This window comes from Genypterus blacodes, unplaced genomic scaffold (assembly GCF_046128005.1).
Source record: "Genypterus blacodes isolate CSIRO-AG114 ecotype Tasmania unplaced genomic scaffold, CSIRO-AGI_Gbla_v1 ptg000017l_1, whole genome shotgun sequence".
NCBI classification, from domain to species: Eukaryota; Metazoa; Chordata; class Actinopteri; order Ophidiiformes; family Ophidiidae; genus Genypterus; species Genypterus blacodes.
The window spans coordinates 4,673,204-4,691,807 of record NW_027466831.1 but is presented as its reverse complement, the minus strand read 5'-3'; the positions used below and the strand labels follow the sequence as shown (position 1 = coordinate 4,691,807).

The window sequence follows — 18,604 nt, the reverse complement described above, 5'->3', positions numbered from 1 at the left end:
AATTAAACGACCACAAAACATGTTTCTAAGTTCAATTGTAGCTAAGCTGTCCCAAGTTACAACAGTGACAGATTGTTGTGTCATCAAGATTTCAAAGATTCAAAGAGCGCAACAGGTAAGCTCCCGTGCGTAGTAAACAAAGACACTTATACTCCTTATTTATTTATTTATTTATTTATTTATTATTTTCATTTTCGACCATATTTCTTTTTTTTCAGTTCAAAACAAGACTTGAGGCTTAAGACATTGTTTTTTGTAGCTGTCATTCCAGTGGTTCCATAACCTCCAGCACAACAACGAGAGGTCCTGTCATCACGAGCCTGGTCACTGTCCGATAGTCCAGGTAGAGAACACACTGTCCATTCACCTGGCACACAAACTGACGAACCTAAGAGTAATTGCACCGGGATGAAAATCAATTATTATGTGTTCCTGACAAGCGTTTAAATCTCTGTGTTTTGACATCAACATGATTGGTTCTTTGTGTGTGAAAATGTTCAGTATAGTTTCTAACCTTCACTCCGGCTGCTGCTGCAGGGCTTCCAGGGTCAACGGCTTGCACATAGCAGGGAGCCAAGCCTCTGACCACAAATCCCCAGCCCAGTGTGTCCCCCATCACCTGAGGTCATAGCCAGAGGTAAGAGAAAATGTTACTACACATTCAGTGGAAATGAACAAAAAGCTTCTTTGGTCTTGTGTAAATAGCACCAGTTGGCATGAAAAACTCTCTTGTTTTTGATCAGCCTTATTTTCATTGGATACTGAGATAGCAGCTGTTACACAACACAGGGTGATTTTCTGGTCTGCATTCATAGATGATAATGGATTGTAGTGGATATGACACACTATTTCCCAGGTTAAATGACTAGCCAAGTTTGCAACAGAGAAGGGCTTTAATTCCCAAATATCTGATTTCAATTTCAATGCTGTAAAATCTCTCTTTTGTTGTTTAGTTACTTAAAAATCCCAGCATTACTGTATCTCACCGTCAACACTCGTTTGATGAAGGGTGCACCAGGTGCCAATAACTCATCACATGTTACGTTTCTTCTTAGTACTGAAAAAATGTTTGGGAATTGTAACACAAGCAAACCCAAAATCTAGCAAATAACTTAACAAGGATTGTTAAAAAATCTGGGTGAATTTACTGACTTGCCTGATTTAGGATTGCATCTCACCACTGATGTTGAAGACAGCGGGACAAGAGGCTGTCCTGCATTGTGTAGTTGAAGGGCATTTAAGCTGCCTCGGCGCCCAGTGGTGATCTGTTTCAGGTCTGTGCTTGACCCCACTGTTAAAACACGATGCGTTAGTAAACAAACAAGTAGATAAATACGTATTTAGGTGGAAAACACACATTTTTTTCTTTACCAAGCTGGAAACCACTGTTGCTCTTGGGAGGAGGGTTCTTGTGCAGGACAAACGGGCTGTCGGTGTGGTTGTCCTCTTGTGTTTGCACTGCCATCTCTTCTGCGTTGTCTCCCTCGCTTTCGTGTAACAGTTCAGACAGGCGGCGACGCCGGCGAAAATTGATGCAGAACTGATAGAGTAGCCCACTGTCAAAGAAATTATGCTTCTTTGATACTGGTGATCAGAGTGGGAGAGCACAAAGGAGAATCGGGACACGTTACAATTAACTGGATTTCTGTGCAAACAATTGAATCACTGTATTTGCTTCAACTTGCAAAAGTCTCAACTAGGCCACCCACTGCTAGAAGTCAGTTCATTGACACATAGAAAATGATGGTTTCCACTCACCGTGCTGAATGATGCCGTGCTCCTGCAATGCACGACAAAGCTCCAGTCCTTTGCACCGGCTCTCTGCCTCTCCATTCTGAAGGAGCCAGTCAATCAACTCACAACCATGAAAGGAGCGCTGATAGGGGACAGCATGCTCTTCTCTCAGCTGCAGAATGGAGTCCTTTCCCAATATGAGACTTAAAATTACACAAAACATACATCAGATTCATCCTAGCATTCAAAATACAGGAGAAGTAGCAACTATCTGGCAGGTTTAGCACATCATGTTGCAGGAAGGCACATTTTAAGCACAGCCTATAAATCATATGTCTACATCTATAGCACATATGTGATCATGATTATGAATCCATTGAAAAGCCCTGACAAAACACTTCAAGCTGTTCCTGCTGAACCCAGAGAGTCAAAGTGCCGCCACAGCAGTTCTTACTGTTCATACAGTCGTTGTCCCCGCATGAAGATTTTCACCTCAGTATTAAACGGAAATGTACCATCATCTTTGCGGAAACGGTAAAGCAGTTTTGCGTCCTTGAACAGTGGTCGCTTGTCACACACTGAGAGATGACATCATACAACATATGTCAGCCTTGAAATCAATGGATCCTTAATTGAAGTTACAACATATTTTCAGAGTGACCTTCTATATTCAGAGTGACCTTCAGCTCAGAATGGTCTCTGTGCATCCCTCTTACCGTGGTGAACGATGTCATGATCCATAAGGTGCTGCATGAGACAGACAGCTATGGCCCGATCTGGAGCTTCCTTGTGGCTCACCAGCCAGTCTATAAGCTCATGTGCTACAAAGCAGTTAGGATAGGTGCGCAAGTGGTAACGGCGGTCCTTGATCAACTTTCCATCATGCAGCTTCAACCTTGAAGTGAAGTTAAATTACTTTAAGCTTATATCAGACAAAAATCTTATTCTAAACATTCTAAACCTTGTAGGAATCTAAGCTTAAACCTTGAATCTGGCAGAAACCACACCTGAGTTGTTCTCCAGCAATCATCACTTCAGCTTTGTGTTGTCTAGCCATGGGTTTTCTCCTTACACTACTTGTTCGCTCCATGATGATTATCTGCTTCTGAACTAGAACGTTGCCAAAGGTAACTGTTCCGTACTCCACTTCATGTTTACAAAATATGCAGTAAAGCATACACACAGACACAGCTGTCATGCGGGAAAGATGTTATGTATACACACAATGAAAAAAAAGAAGCAAAACATTGTGCATGTAATTCAAAGTGCCGGCAGAATTAGATGCCGTTTGATCATTTCTGGTGTAGTTTTTCATTTTCATGCAGTGCTGTGCACTAAAATGATCACTTTCATTCATTCAGAAAACAACAAACAACAACACTCTGGATGATTCTGGTGTTCCTAGGAGACAGAACTGTTAGCTGTTATTGAAATGGAATCAAAACTCTTTAATAGTTGTTATACGGTTGTCTGGCAACAGAAATTCACAAAGACGTGTCAGTGACCATCCTTGTATCATGGCATATGTATTCAGTGACAACAGAGGCCATGGAAAGAGAGCTTTGGCAATACACAGGGACTCTGAGGCTGCATGCAAGTCCTGCTTCCTTCACACAGCCTGGCAGACCAAACCCCATTTATAACCCTTACCTCACCCATAACAACTTCTAAACCTGAACGGTCACTTTGTTATCCAGAGAATAGTGCTTTGATGTATAAATTCCTATTAAAATGTGTGAAATTAAATTTTGTGAAGGAGGTGTGCCTGATTCATGCTCGTGTTAAGAGGCAGCTTGACTGTTTTTAGACCGAAGCATAAATCATAATTGTGTCTCTGAATTATTAGTCTTGTCTCAATATTTATATTCAGAATATTCTCATCTTGCTCGGCGACACAAGCTTTTCTTTTTCTCACACAGACTAAAACAAAGCCTCACTACCTCAACATTCTCAGGCTCAGACAAACATCAATTTCTATTGGCTTTGGCATATACTGTATCTTGTTTTTGAAGTCTTCGTAATCTTTAAACTAATCCCTGCCTGAGATGTTCCTCTCAGGCCCAGCACAGTCTCTTAGCTGTTGAATATACGCATCTATCATTTTGGGGTCCCACAATGACGGTTCACAACCCTGAATCATTCCGGGGAGGCAGAACTGGACAGGCTGTGAGGCATCCCAGGGATTAGACTTAGCCCTTTCCTAGTCAATGCCTCTGCGTTCAAAGTCCACTATTCAATTCCACTGATTGCCCTCATGGATTCAGACTTTGATGCACATTCCAGATTCCAAGCTTGCAAGTGATGAAAGCATAAAGTCTCTTAGGGTCGCTCATGAACCTTTTGAGCCCTTGCTTAACGACAGACTGTGGCTTTGGGAAGACCCAGAATGCATTTTGGTGTGAAAGGAAAAGCCCAGGAGCATTACTAAAGAAACTTAACACAAAAAAGAGGCTAATGTAAAGATGTGGAACATGTAGTTTTTATTTGTCTGTCTGATGATTTCATGATGATATCTGATGATTTCATGAAATAAATAACATATAATGTTTTTACCGGACTTGATCCAACAACATTACCATTTTTTGCCAGGAGGAAACAGAAACTCCCCTTAATTAAATTGCATATGAAATATGAGTCCCAGTTTAATGGCCACTGAAATGCATCAACCACAGAACATTTATGTCGTAAAACGCTGTCTCATTTCTCACATTACCATTTCCAGGCCTTAAAACGGTTTGCGACTCTTCTTGTACTCACACATAATGCTGAGCATGCAGGTGATACAGTGAGGGTCCACTGAAGGGTGGACACTGAAATCTAAATATGCTGTACTGTACGCAGAGTGAACATCGAGACTGGAATGAACTGGACCAGTTAAGATAATGACACCTGCAGTGACGGCCAGAAGCCACAAGGTGTCAGTATTTACCTGCGCACGTTTAACAAGGAATACAACAACGGTAACAAATGAATTTTCTCATAACCTTCGTTTTTGTTGTTAGAGAGGATTCATTCAGGCATCTTAACGTGTTTGAATGATCGCATATGTTGCCCAAATGAATTCTGAAAGCAAACTTTGATTAATTGTTCAGTTACATTAATATATTTTGATAGATTTGATATAAGAACCAATGTTCTTGTAGGGAAATTCATGAAACGTTCTCGTGCCTATCTTGTATTATTATTGTGTAGCGGGGGGTTGTTAGTGGACTGAATCCAAACATTCATTATCGGACAGATTGTTGGAAATCATAAATAGCCGTATAAGACAAGGACAGGACAAACATGACTAAATGTTGAACAAAGAGAATGTTTGCCGTTGTGCATTATATCTATATGATTTGGTCAGATGATCGTCACAAACAGCTTGGGAAGACACAGCGGTATCAGCTTTTATGCAAATTACCTACTTCGGCGAATTTTCATTGGCGAGGAGCGTGGAGGTGTAGTCTGTAAGGCGTGACATCATTCCAATGCAGCTTTATGAAGAAAGTGCGCTTCTCCCGAGCAGGCAGAGGCGCATCTTGTCCTCTGGCACCGTGCAGTGGACTTTGAGTTTGTGGCTTCAGGAGCCGTGAGCTGCGCGGCGTAGAGCGAGTTCACCCACACTGTTTAAGGTCGGGGCCTTTTTTACGCACGCAACGTTCTTCTAAAGTAATTTAAAAGTTTGGAAATTACCGGCTTTTTTTTTTTTTTTTGAAAGTGAATGCAATTTCACTCTGACTGTATGAAATAGCTGTGGAGCTCTTCGAGGAACCAGCTTGCCAGTTAATATGACCACTGAGGCGCATTCACACTTGGGACTGCAGAAGACCCCCATGGATTTCGTCAGTGACTTCGACTTAATGAAGTTCGGCGTGAAGAAGGAGGCGATGCAGGGGATGGACCGCTCCTTCATCGGGCAGTGCACTCAGCTCCAGAGACCAGACTCCGTTTCGTCCACCCCGGGCAGCACACCCTGCAACTCGGTACCCTCGTCACCAAACCTCCATCCAAACGAGCAGAGAAACAACCCGGGAGGCGATCAGTTCTGGATATCCAACAACGGGGGTTACCCTCAGCAAATGTACCCTCAAGCGTTTGGTCTGACACCCGAGGACGCAATGGAGGCCCTCATCGGCGCCACGGCGCAGCCGGGACACCCATCTGTGCCCCACAGCCACCACCAACCTCCATTTCAAGCTGATTTCGAGGGGTACGGGCACTTGGGCGAGCCGGTCCAGCACTATCCGGGACTCCCGGGTCACCCCGATATGCAAGGTATGCCGAACTCACACTGCCAAGATCCGTATATCAAAGATGACCTAGGGTGCGCATCTCCTCAGTCACCGGATGACCAGCAGGTCGTCGGTGCGCACCACCACCTCCAGCCGCAGTCGCACAGCCGCCACGACAGGCGAGGCAACGCCGATAACCACTTCTCCGATGACCAGCTGGTGTCCATGTCTGTGAGGGAGCTCAACCGGCTTCTCCGGGGCCTAAGCAAAGACGAAGTGATGCGTCTCAAGCAGAAGCGCCGGACCCTGAAAAACCGAGGTTACGCACAGTCCTGCCGCTACAAACGCGTCCAGCAGAAACACATTTTGGAGCATGAAAAGACCAGCCTGGTGTCACAGGTGGAGCAGCTGAAGCACGAACTCAACAGACTGGTCCGGGAGAGGGACGCATATAAACTTAAATGTGAGAAACTGACCGGTGCAAACTGTTACCACGAAACTGGGTCTACCAGTGACAACCCTTCCTCACCCGAGTATTTAATGTGAGTGCTTTTATTTACCCAGATCTGAGTCTTTCCCATACGGACGCGTTTATGTTGACAGCTTGCCTTGCTCCTCCACAAAACAGACCTATGGACTCATCTCAAGTTTTAATGATCAGATATCGCTCTAATAATTGTATAAACAGGCAAGAGGGTTGTGAATGAAACATTAGAATGAAGCATGCATGCAGGACATGTATGAGATCTTTTTTTATTTGATATAGGCCTATCTGCATTGTGTCTGAAAGGAGATACTTGAAATCACTGAATAGTCCCTTTCATTTTTATTGATATTGCAAATTTAGCTTTAATCCTGTATTAGTTACTGCTCAATTTAAATGGCTGATAGTGATTTTGCTTTGCTCAGTTTTTGTAGCTCAAATTATTTTTTGTGTTCACACTTCCTCAAAATAGAACACCTATTGAAAAGAATGATACCAGAAATTAAATTTCTATTATTTTTATGAAGCTGATTCTGCTGGGCAGATGTGTTCCTTATTTAGTTTTCTTTCTAAGATAATATGCATTTATGCAAGGAAAACTATTTTTTCTCAATATTGACTGGCATTGTTTTGTATTTAAATTGTTTTCATGTACTATGGATCAATAAACCTATTGTGACGTTTTCAAATTGTGTTTCATCTCTTGATAACATTACCATGGTAATCTATCCTTACTGTTACACTTTAATTTCAACTGCACCACATTCTTTCCTATGTTAACTGCGATAATGAACTGTACTTCATTACACTGCACACAAAGTAGCTATTGAAACCACTGTTACTCACCATGAGATAATGCCAATCATTAAAGGAGATACAACTGACATAATATGTTATCATTAGGCATAACATTGGGATAGTGACATACTGTGTGCTATTCTGTGTAGGACAGTAAGTAAGTAAATACACTAATGTGTGTAAAGCACACAGTGTAGATGTCCATAAAGCATCGTGTCCGCCATAAATTCTTGAAATGCTTATATACTCAACAATGATTACATCATTTTTATAACTCCTGTTTATAAGCCTGAATTGGCGTTTTCAGAAAATGTGACTGACGGTATGTTGTAAGATCTATTTAACGTTGCAACCCGGAGCCGAGTTCACATCCTGAAACTCGGTCTAAAGATTAATTTAAATTTTAGGCGTAATGGAACAAGCAGAGTAACATGCATAGTGTGTGTTTGTTGGTTTGGTGGTAAATGAAAGGACGAGTGGTTTTCTCTCCTTCCCTGACCTTTGCCCTTCATGGAGTGCTGCTTCCTGAGGGACCCCAGCATGTGAAAGCACACAGAGCTGACTGGCAGGGGCTGTGGTCCACAGATAAAATGGAGTGGAAATCAGGCTTCCCCTCTGCTCTCTTCCTCAGACAAACAGGTCACCTCTGCATTCATTAACAGAGGAAGAGAGAAACAACAACCGCGGCACATTGCTCCCCGCTCCTCTGGCAAGTTCCAGAGGATTTCTCCGCTTGATATGTTTTTCTCTGTCCAGTAACGGTCTGAAAGAGTCAAGCAAATTACCTGACAGAGATCGTTGTCTGTTCAGGACTACAATAATATTGAGATAACCCTAACACTTCCAAGAACAGCGTGATAATGTGTGATAAATCACTTTGTCAATTACGTTCATAACTCCTGTGACGGCTCGTGTGCAGAACTGTGGAGAAATTTAAATCGTACATAACTTTAAAGTTCTAAACCTCTCTCTGTGATCCCCGTTTCAACCGGGCAGGTGGCTCTGCTAATGGCACCAACATCTAGCCTGGAATCCGGGCTCTTTTCATGTGTGACCCCTGACGCCATTGACCTCACCCTCTGTTGAGGGAAAGCAGCTCTAAAATCACACCACAGGTGCAAAAGCACTTTCCTGCTCCAAACAGGCCTAATCCCAGAAGGTCGCCCGCTGTGCAGAGAGTACGTGACGTACATGACTTACATTTGTGAACATCGGTGAGGTTGCAAAAAAGACTTTTCCACCATTTTGAATATGCGCGTGTAAAATGCTGCATTCAAAGATCAGCGTACAGAAATGACCACACACAACATCGCTCTGAGTTCATACTGGAGTTACTTCATCTTTATCTTTTTAGATTATATAAAAGTGCTAAACAGGAAATACATTGTGTTTTCCAGAATATATACATATAAAGACAGTATATCCTGTATACTGTATATGTAGCATACACCGTGTGTGTGTAGCATTAGTACATCGAGTGTGACAGCATATATTGTCTGTACTATATTTTTGTTAAGATTTATTCACGGTATATACTTGCATGCTTGTAGTTCTTTTAGAAGGTGTGGTCTCTCAGAGTGTACATTTCTCCATATGGCCGTGTGTATTTGCGTATATGCATATTTCACGTGGTGCATACGCAATTGTGGCATTATAAAGAACAAATGTTAGAGACGAGAGTGGTTTGTGGTTGTGTGCGACAGCGTGCAGGGTGCCATTGTAGAAACGATTAGCCAGCTCTTTTCGCTCGCATGTGATAGGCTGGTGAGGCTGATGTGGGAGCGTCGCACTTCCCCCCTCCTCCCTGCCACCATCACCCCAAGCCCACAGCGCCTGAGGCTGGCTACTGAGTCAGCAGGAGGGAAAGGTGTCTGCATGGCTGTGGCATCAGAACAAGAGAGGGAGTAAAATAGCTGGAGAGGGATAAAGAGTAGTGGAAATGGTAGAAAATAGACATGCTTGCGTTTTTAAAAACAGATGGATATAAGAGGAATGAGTGCAGAAAAGTGTGACAGTCAGAACCAGATGATGAAGCAGGATAAAGAGGAAGCATCATCACCACTAAATCATTTCAAAATGCCTTCTGCAGAGGTCTTCTATTACTAAGAGATTTAAATTAGCTATCCGCTAGATCTAATTGTGCTACACTCTTACTCTTTGCCTGCCCCTACATATGGCTGATTTTCAAAGAAAGCCCTCGAATGTGTTTATTTAAATCCCTCTAACATGGTGCCAATCTCCTGGCTGAGAGCCTCTGGTTTGCCAAGGCCTGGCTGCATCTCAGACACTGGACACAGACAGAGGAATGCTGCAGATACTCATCATTGTGTGGAGAAAGGCAGAGGAATGCAGGCTGCCAGGCGACTCTCACACCAGTGAACACAGCCAGAGGCCTCGCGCTATGAGGGAAGGCTTTCTGGCAGACCACACACTCCAACATTGCAGGGCAGTTGTGCATCTGTGATATCATACACCCGTGTTGTGTGTTTGTTTGGTCCAACTGGGCTGACTGAAGTTATCTTATTGAAAAGCTCCTGGCTGTCACAAAGAAACTAGCAATCTCTTTGCCAATAGTAGATTAGATGCAAATTGTTTGCTTTGGTCTGTAGGTCATATGACTCACAAATCCAAATGAGTTGAGGAGTTGAGTAAAGGCTGCTGTTTTGTTTCTTTCCAAACAACACTGGTGATCAATGATGAATTTTGCTTTTTTCAATAATGTTTTTCACTAATCTCATGTGGATAAATGTCCACCAACCAGACATTTGACCTCAACGGCACGACATTTCCAGCCCCAGCCAGTTCTGTGACCATTGTTTTGCAATAGTAAGGGATTGTACTGACGATTGTCTCTTTGAGTGGCTTCACGTGAAGCACAGAGCAGAGATTTGGGATGGAGGACAGGATGGACGAGGGGCTTCCTCTTTCACTTCCTATATGAGGGTCTTGTCAAGTGACTCTTTGTGAGAGCGTTGGCTTGTATGTCACAGGAAAACGCAGCTTTGACGGCTGTGGTTTCCGCTCAGGATGTCCAGTTGTTTCTGCGCACAGTTGTGACACTCTGAGTCATGCAGTGATCCCACACGCACACAGACGTGTGCATGCACACGCAAACACACACATGAAACCGTAGACAACCACGTGTGTAGACAGTTTTGTGCTCTTTCACACAATGACGGCTTATTCACTGATTTTTTTTGTTAACTTTTACATTTCACTCTTTACTCTTACTTTACTTACTCACTTGACCAATAGCAATGCTCCTGGGTGCAGTAAAATTGCTTTTCCTTTGTTGCCACATCTTCAATGATTCCATGGTAATTATGATGGCACTACTGGTAATGACTAAAGTTATCACATGATGGGCTCATCTGAACTCAACACTGTGGATTAATGTGTAGCCGCAGCACTACAATAAAGTCTATCTGCGATCTTATTGGCTGTAATAAGGACACAGGCTTCCTGGGGACGTGGCATTCAGCGTGTTTGTGCATGAACACCAGGGGATCTGATAGGAAGGCCCTCTGATAAAGTACTTGTCACGTTTCAGTGGGCACCACTGAGAGGAATATGACAAAGTCCTGTCACATTACAGGCGATGGACTTTGCTTACAGAGCAAAGAGTGAACCTCGGTATGTAATAATTATACAGGTTCCTCCCAGCATGACAGAAACATAATAAAACACAGCCTGAACCTGTTAACAGAGGTCAAAAACAGAGGATGTTTATTAGCAAGGAGAGCAAGGGTTAATGAACTCTGAAACGGATGCAAAAGTTAATCATTTTAGATTAATTCTGCTCACTGTGTTATCTACTCCTTTCCTCTCATTCCAGGCTAATAATAATACAAAATACATTTTATTTATGAAGCACATTTCATACAACAAATGGAGCTCAAAGTGCTCAACATAAACAGAGGAGAGGCCCGACTTTACTATTTTTTTTTTTTTAAGTGTCCGTATGTCCTCATGTCCATATATTAAAATCTTATTAAAATCCAAATTAGAGAGACAAAATTCAAGTTTACGTGTTGTGAGTCATTCTACATAATAGCAAGAATAAAAGGTGCATTTTTAGCTGACACTTCATTATTAGACCTCCAGGACGACTAAAAGCTGCAGAAAGCATATACGTCTTTGTCTGAGCCCTTGGAACAGAGAGTCAGAGGATCTACGGCTCATACGTAGAGCTTTATATACAAGTACTCGGATCTTAAACTCTATCCACAGACTAGCGGGGAGCCAGTGCAGGGACTTTAGAACAGGGGTGGTGTGATCTCGCTTCTTTGTTCCGGCTCAAACTCTGGCTGCAGCATTCCGCACACGCTACATTTGATGTATGGAGTTGTTAGGAAGACCTGAGAGCAGCGTGTCGCAGTAGTCAAGCCTACGTGTAATAAATGCATGCAGAATTACACAATGATTATGACAATCTCATTTGCTTTGACTTGGATACCTTCCTGATCCACTGCAGTGGTGAAAAGAGGTCAAAATGTGGGGAGAAGAGAAGAGAAGAGATCACTCTCTCTTTCTTTCCCTGCTAGGATTTCCTGTTCTGTTTTATGGGGGTCATGCAGCTGGCAGGCGCCCTCCTGTTTCTGTCCGTAATGATGACAGGCATCCATTAGTGCACAGTAGAAACACGAGCCACCGAGGTTAACTCAGGCTCTTCCCCCCCTGACAGCCTCTTCCCTTTCCACAGCCCCTGGCCCCCGGGCCTGCCTACCTATCTATAGGGCAGATAATTGTGGCTCTCAGTTGCTGTTGGCAGAGCGCTGCTGATTAAGGGTCATCCCCTGTTCAGACTCGAGCCTGTGCACCCTGTCGAGTTTAACACAACCTGGAAAGCAGGTCCAGCCCTCGCTGACTGCATTGTGTCTCTTAGGTATGTAACAGACATGCATCCAGGAAAGGTAATGTAGGGTTTTGAGATTTGGGGGGAAAAAAAGGGCTGCAGATGGGAAAATAAAGTGTTATGGCCGCAGTTAAGATATGACAAACACGCCAAAAAAGGGGGGGAAATGTTGCACTGTAGGGGTTTTTAATCTGCGTGGAGAGAGGGGGTGGGGGCGAGAGAGAGTGAGAGAGAGAGATCGCTGTATGACTTTGGAATAATATTACATCTGTCACTGCAGCTAGGGTGAGCCTGAATGGATGATGGCCAAAAAAACAGCAAAGCAATCTTTTCATGCGCTGCACTAAAGCAGCAATTCAAACAATCATTTGAATTAGATTTAGGTGGGACTACAGTAAAAAAAAGTGTGGGGGGGACAAAACATTTCTTGCATTTGATTTTTTTTTTTTTTTTGGGGACAATGCAAAAGACGATAGTGATGGCTGCTGTAAATGGCACTTGTCACCGCTCTTGTACCATTTAGCACCTCCAAAGGCCGGTCTCCTGCGGGTGACACAGACACGAGAATATGGCAGCGCTGTCATACGTTCTGGTGAACTGTAACAGGCCTCCCTGGAATTGGGTGTGGCTCTCTCCCACTAATGTGTCATGCTAACGTCTCCTCTGTGTCATAACTCTTCCTTCATGTTTCTCAGAAGCTCTGTTCATAACTTCACCCCGTGTTAATTTTCGCTCAGCTGATTTTATTGTGCGTCTCTTCACGCTGTGTGTGTGTGTGTGTGTGTGTGTGTGTGTTCGTAAACAGATGGAGGATTTGGCAGAACCCTTCTCCACACCCGCCCATGCTTTGATTTTTGTTCTGACCATGTTTGTGATCATGTTCGACGTTAAGCCCCGAGTAAAGCGACCAAAAAAAAAGGAGGAAACAACCAACTGTGTGCTGTGGTTGGACTGTCGTGAAGAGAAGCTTGTGATTGGCCAACATCAAGCTTGTAAAGGAGTCTATTTAAGGGGATCCAAGCTTTTATACGATCTTGAACCCAAGTACTTGTTTGCTGTGTTTGCGGGTGAGATACAGGAAGTACTTTGTTCTGGGATTTTTAACAGCAGAACAACGAAACCCTAAGTCGGCCAGTTCTCAGAGAATGAAAATGAAATTAAAGGTTATAAGGAAACGACAAAGTTTATTGAGGGTGATAGAAGGATTGTCTTTGAATGTAAAATGGCGCTGGGCCACGGAATCTGCTTTGTGTCTGCAAACAGAAATAATCTCTTGAATCATGAATTATGGCTGCAGCTGCTTTAGTTTGCACGGCTTTGCGTTTGCATTTTTTACCTTCCAATAAGGAGGTGGTTGTTGTTTTCACCGCCGTTTGTTTATTTGTATGTCTGTTCGTCAGCAGAAAGTCACTTTGGATACGCCTTTCACTTAATTTCATTTCGTGAAAACTAAGACACAGACCTTAAAGACAAAATTCAGAAATGATGCGATGATGACTAATATCAATAGATGCAATTTAGTCCAGATCCTAATATCGATCCGGGCCTGACGGGTCGCATTTATGTAGTTGCTGTACAGAATTAAATAAGGCTAAAACAAAATGCAACTACCACTAATGTGTAGCTAAGATAATGCTGATTCAGGAGGAGCAGGATAAAGTAGTTTTGGATAGATATCAGTCCAGAAGAAGATGAGGTCTGCAATACTTCTGTACAATAAATTAGCATGATAAATCAATCTTGTTTTTACACAACGGATTTCAAGGTAATGACAGTAAAAGACTGGCAAAGAGGAGTGTACGAAAATAGTCAAGACTCCATATAACATTTTATTTTTGATGGATGAAGATAATGACAGTTTAAAGGAAAATGCAAAGACCCTGTAATTAACACTTTGTTGATATATACTGCTTACTATACTTGTATACTTACTCCAAGAAATTCTGACTTGGTAGCATCATATTTGGAGTTAAGACACCTCTGCATGCATTTCACCAACAGGAGGACTGTCATGCTCTGATTGCATCATCTACTGTATACATATCTGTGGAATACTATTCATTCTGCCTATGTGTCAGGGGAGGACATCACTTTCTTTCTGTTGTGATTTTGGCCCAGACTGACAGAAATTCCCTTGTCCCTTTTGATTAAGTCACACGGCTCTGAAAGATCTGAAACACGCTGTGATGTTTGTTTTCACATCAACCAAAGCCTTAATTGCATCAGAGGAAAATTCCTTAAGTGCAAATATTGACATACAATTGATTGATAATCCTAGCCCACTTCCTGCCTCACGCCCCCACCGGCCCATTTTTTCTCAGGATTGAGCAATTTCATCATTGAATTCATCGTCATGATCACAGCCAGAAAATGAACAAGTGACTAAAGTCAACCTCATAAATTGAAATGAGCGACGTTCCAGCTGTGCTTTATCTGTCATTCATACACATAGTCATTAAAATGATGAGTTCAATCATAATGGGTTATTATATTGTCGTCTATTACACAGAGGGCATGTTTTGCCTCCTTGAGGTTGCATTGGGGCATTTTTCTGCTTTGTCCTTGTTTACACCTGACATATGCATACGTCTTACTCTCATTTTTGCCTTAATCATTTTATGTCTTTCCTTGTTAAATATATAAAATCGGTTACATTAAAAGTTGAAAAAGCAGTGGTGGCCTGTGGTCTGAGTACAGACAGAGGCTGCCTCTACATGGCTGAGCTGGAGCCTGCAGCACAAACTGTCTCTCACCAACCGTCCGAGCTGTACAACAACATAAGCTGGTGACATTTGACTTCTAACCTCACAAACTCTGACCCCAGCCTAAACATCAGGTGTTGAGGAACGTTCAACTGTCCAATTGTTGTGGGAAACGCCCATCAGTCTCCCTCCCACACACTCACTCTGCCGTCTGGTGCACAGATGAACCCTCAGACCGATCATTGACTGATTGATTGAACCACAAACAGACGTGTCAGGGATCAAGATGGGTGAAAATGATACCAGGACAAACTGAAGGACTAAAGATTGATAACATCAAAGTCTGCTTGTGTAAAAAAAAAAAAAAAAAAATCGTGAAATACCTCTCTGTCATTGTTTGACTGCACTGGTGAAAAACATGTCAGCTTCAATCTCTTTTGTACAGGCGAGGTCAAAGGGTCACTATAAGTCCCTGAGTGACAGGAGTAATGGCGAGTGAAGCTATATTTAAATCCTGAGGAGAGGAACAGCCTTGACTCATACGGGGACCCATCGCATCCTCTTTCCTGACACACATCGAAAGAACTCTTCTCGTTAAGTTTCTTTAAATAAACTGCACTGGTTCATTTGAAGACTCTCATCATTACGCCTATTGGTAAATGACCAAATTCTGTTTAACAGTAATCTTAAAATTAGGGCAAATATACGCGACAGCTCAAACAACATTAATGAAGCAGAAATGAAGCGTTCCGCCTCATTCAGCAACTGTACGCACAAACTTTCTCTCATTATTCATTATAAATGTTTGTACAGGAAATGTGCTTTAAACTCGCTGGTGGTTGAGAGCGTTATAAGTTTTATGTATTTTAAGAGGGAGTGGGTCAGAGAGGTCCTGGCGTGTGTGGTCCCGTTCTATGTGTGTATGTGTGTGTGTGTGTGTGTGTGGACCCAGGGGCCAATGTGGGACGAGATGAAAGCATTTCAAACTCCATTTCCTCAAGTTTGGTTATTCAACATTCTTCAAGGTAGACAAAGAGGCCTCTGAGAAAGCATCCATACATGCAGATATTGAGTCTAACACATCATTTAACATTGCTGCACACCGTATGATGAAATTGGGGTGTCTGAAGGTGTCATCAATCAGCTGCGAACGTTTGGTACGTGTGTTCGTACGCAAACATAAGTGCAAATATCGATGGATGAGGCCTGGTGTTTTTTTAGCGTGACGCTCACATGTCCAGGTTAGTTAGGAAGTAGGTTACATATATTGGCAAGAGTCTTGTATCACGGCCTTGTAAGAATAGATTTTATTGATCTGGAGATAAAGTGAACTCTTTCTTTAAAGGTTCTTCCCCAACGTCCTGCTGAGGAGTCCATCGGCTCTGCTATAGACCTGCAGACTGACCGTGTTGATTTGTTTGGTGCGTGGTAGCTGAGGTTGGTTGGACCCCCTATGGCTGACTGAAGGGAGTGGAAAGCAGGAGCACTTGGCTTTCCCACAGAACCAGGGGAGACACTTTGAAATAGGAGCAGTTTCTCTAAAGCTTTATCAAGCCCTGATCACCTGATAAATCTGTCAGAAGCTGTCTTTGCAACACACCCTCCATAGGAACCCTTATTCATAGTATGCACTGGTAAAACAAATCTTTGAAGGACCCTAACTGAAGGATAATCCTTTAATCCTGAGCCTGACTTCAATGCTTCATCAGCAGAAGAACCTCTCATGTTTGCTGCTTAAACTTCTGTTATCTCAAACCGCACTTCCACTTTCAAACGTCTCATAAATGGGAAAATGCTTGTTTTAATGACAGAAGTGTGGCAGTTATGCGGATGCTTTGTTATCCCGTCACTGTTTTCAGTCTGTCCCGCCCCGAGGGCTACTTTGACATGCACATGCATACCTATCTGCGCTGCTATCTCTTTACAGTATGTCTGTGTCAGCACTGAGCCGAGGCGGGAGCATGAGAAATGGAGGCGAGCTCAGTCCTCAGTCCCACAGATAGGGGTTCTGCACTCAGCTGTAAACAGATTCTGGGTGTGTGTGTGTGTGGGTGTGTGTCTGTGTCTCTGTGTGTGTGTGTGTGTGTGTGTCTTTATTTCCATTTGTTTTCATCACCTTTGGAAAGGTGGCATGACGAGTCTTCCCACAGGAGTGAGAGAGCGTCGCCGTCCCACACTTTCCCCCCGTCCTCACTTAACTTGATGACATGGGTCTTATCACTGCATCTGCCGGGTCGGTTAGTCCTTCTCCTTTGTTTGAGGATTAAGGAATGATACTGCACCTATTGTGAGCTACAAAGCACTATACTGGGATCTTTTCATTGACAAGTGATACATCTCTAAATCTGTGTGTTTAGATCGCAAAGATTATTTCATTTATCCTTAAAGCAATTTGACAAAAATCTGGAGATTTTACCTCTGAACTGTGTCAGTGATGTTGTCGGACGTGGAAGCGTTTGGGAGATATTTACCTGACCAAGCAGTAATGTCTGTGACGTAGCTCAGATCTACATTTCCTGAAAACCTTGCGAAAAAATTGCATGTGCAGAATACGGGAGAAATATGAAGCCAATTCTGATCAATGAACCTTCTCTGCCACTGGCATGATGAACTCTATCTGACTACCAAATGTGCAAATATCTCTCCTCTTTTACTCCACACTGCATTAAATCTTCATTCTGTTTGGCCTCAAGCTGTGACGGTAAAAGAGGCTTGTTTAGATTGAATCGACCATTCAACTTTTACTTTAAAATACAGTAAACCACATTGTGATTCCGTCATAATGTTTCCATGCTGACATCAGGTCACAGAGTGAGCCATTCTTTATTCAGTTTTACTTCAGAACACCTTAGAAAGGTTTCACAAAAGCACTGACGGCATCAAAGAGGTGATGCCTTCGCTCCACAGTGAGCCACCGTTACAAAGAGAGGTTGACCTTGCCTTTGGCCTCTTGGCTGTCTGACAAAGCACTCCCCGTGCTCTAGTGCAGTACGGCTGTCCTCTAAATGAAAGTAGCTGAAAGGCGAAGGGTAAAGAGGCCTATGGAATATCAATGTGCGATGCTCTCAATTAAGATTAAAGCGTCGAATGGAATCCTATGGAGCCGCTTCCCTAAGAAATGCTTGACATTTTACCCTTGCTGACTCTGGATAAAAAAGTGTCCTGCGCCACGAGTTCCACGACCACCGCTAACTAGCTGCCCCTCCTCAGCCAGCCCTCCATTTGCTGAATTCATTGTGTAGATATTGACTTAGGCTACAGTCACACTTCTAAGAAATAAGTGAAATGGATCATCTTACTGCCGGTGGATGATAAGAATACTGAAATATGAAAAAGCGTCTGGATCAGCAAAATGACAAACTAGGGGGGAAATATGAGGCAGTCATGATAAACCCTTAGAGACAAATTCCCTGCAGCTAGATGGAGAAATGAGGGAAAGAGAGCGACAGTGAGGGAAAGGCATTAAGAAAATATACATCTCCAACTCTCCCTCTGTAAAAATGCGTGTTTAAAAGCGGTAGTAATTTACAGTAGCGTATTCTTCCCTGTTATGACAAAAACATGGACAGAATCGTAAAAAATAAAAGGCTTTTAAAGATACATAACACACGGTTTGTCAGGTCTCATCCCATAGAGGTTCATCTTAATAGGAATGTTGTTCAGCTTAAGAATTTACTCTGGATTCAGTGTGTAAAAACCTAAGCAGAAGTCTCGCATTTGTATCGTAGCCCAAACAATAGGATAAAGGACACAGACTAGTCGCAAGCTGGAAATCTGTGGTTTATCCCCTTTAATTAATCCAGTTTGATGTTTA

At 42.8% G+C, this 18,604-nt stretch overlaps 2 protein-coding genes across 5 annotated transcripts; one reads left to right on the top strand and one right to left on the bottom strand.

Annotated features, from left to right (window-relative positions):
* Positions 1-176: 176 nt before the first annotated feature.
* Positions 177-2,870, bottom strand: LOC142990936 (DEP domain-containing mTOR-interacting protein). 4 transcript variants are annotated; one of them, XM_076140822.1, is made up of 9 exons: positions 2,742-2,870; positions 2,451-2,629; positions 2,189-2,312; positions 1,759-1,937; positions 1,372-1,584; positions 1,157-1,291; positions 987-1,057; positions 515-619; positions 177-388 (listed from the first exon to the last, which is right to left on the bottom strand). In XM_076140822.1, the coding sequence occupies exons 1-9, from the start codon at positions 2,822-2,824 to the stop codon at positions 263-265; spliced, it is 1,215 nt and encodes a 404-aa protein (XP_075996937.1). In that variant the 5' UTR covers positions 2,825-2,870; the 3' UTR covers positions 177-262. The 4 variants fall into 4 exon arrangements, with proteins under 4 accessions (XP_075996937.1, XP_075996938.1, XP_075996939.1 ...); XM_076140823.1 differs by lacking the exon at positions 987-1,057 and having other exon boundaries at positions 1,149-1,291; XM_076140824.1 differs by lacking the exon at positions 987-1,057 and having other exon boundaries at positions 1,179-1,291.
* Positions 2,871-5,225: 2,355 nt separating this feature from the next.
* Positions 5,226-7,112, top strand: mafbb (v-maf avian musculoaponeurotic fibrosarcoma oncogene homolog Bb). Its single transcript, XM_076141383.1, has one exon. The coding sequence runs from the start codon at positions 5,508-5,510 to the stop codon at positions 6,495-6,497; it is 990 nt and encodes a 329-aa protein (XP_075997498.1). The 5' UTR covers positions 5,226-5,507; the 3' UTR covers positions 6,498-7,112.
* The last annotated feature ends 11,492 nt before the right edge of the window (positions 7,113-18,604 follow it).

Bases quoted from the DNA above. Each gene is read 5' to 3' on its own strand.
- mafbb (XM_076141383.1), top strand. From the start codon at position 5,508: ATGACCACTGAGGCGCATTCACACTTGGGACTGCAGAAGACCCCCATG.
- LOC142990936 (XM_076140822.1), bottom strand. From the start codon at position 2,824: ATGGAGCGAACAAGTAGTGTAAGGAGAAAACCCATGGCTAGACAACAC. The intron at 1,585-1,758 runs GTGAGTGGAAAC...TCTGATCACCAG, and splicing joins GCACGGCATCATTCAGCACG to TATCAAAGAAGCATAATTTC. The intron at 1,292-1,371 runs GTAAAGAAAAAA...GTGTTTTAACAG, and splicing joins CAACAGTGGTTTCCAGCTTG to TGGGGTCAAGCACAGACCTG.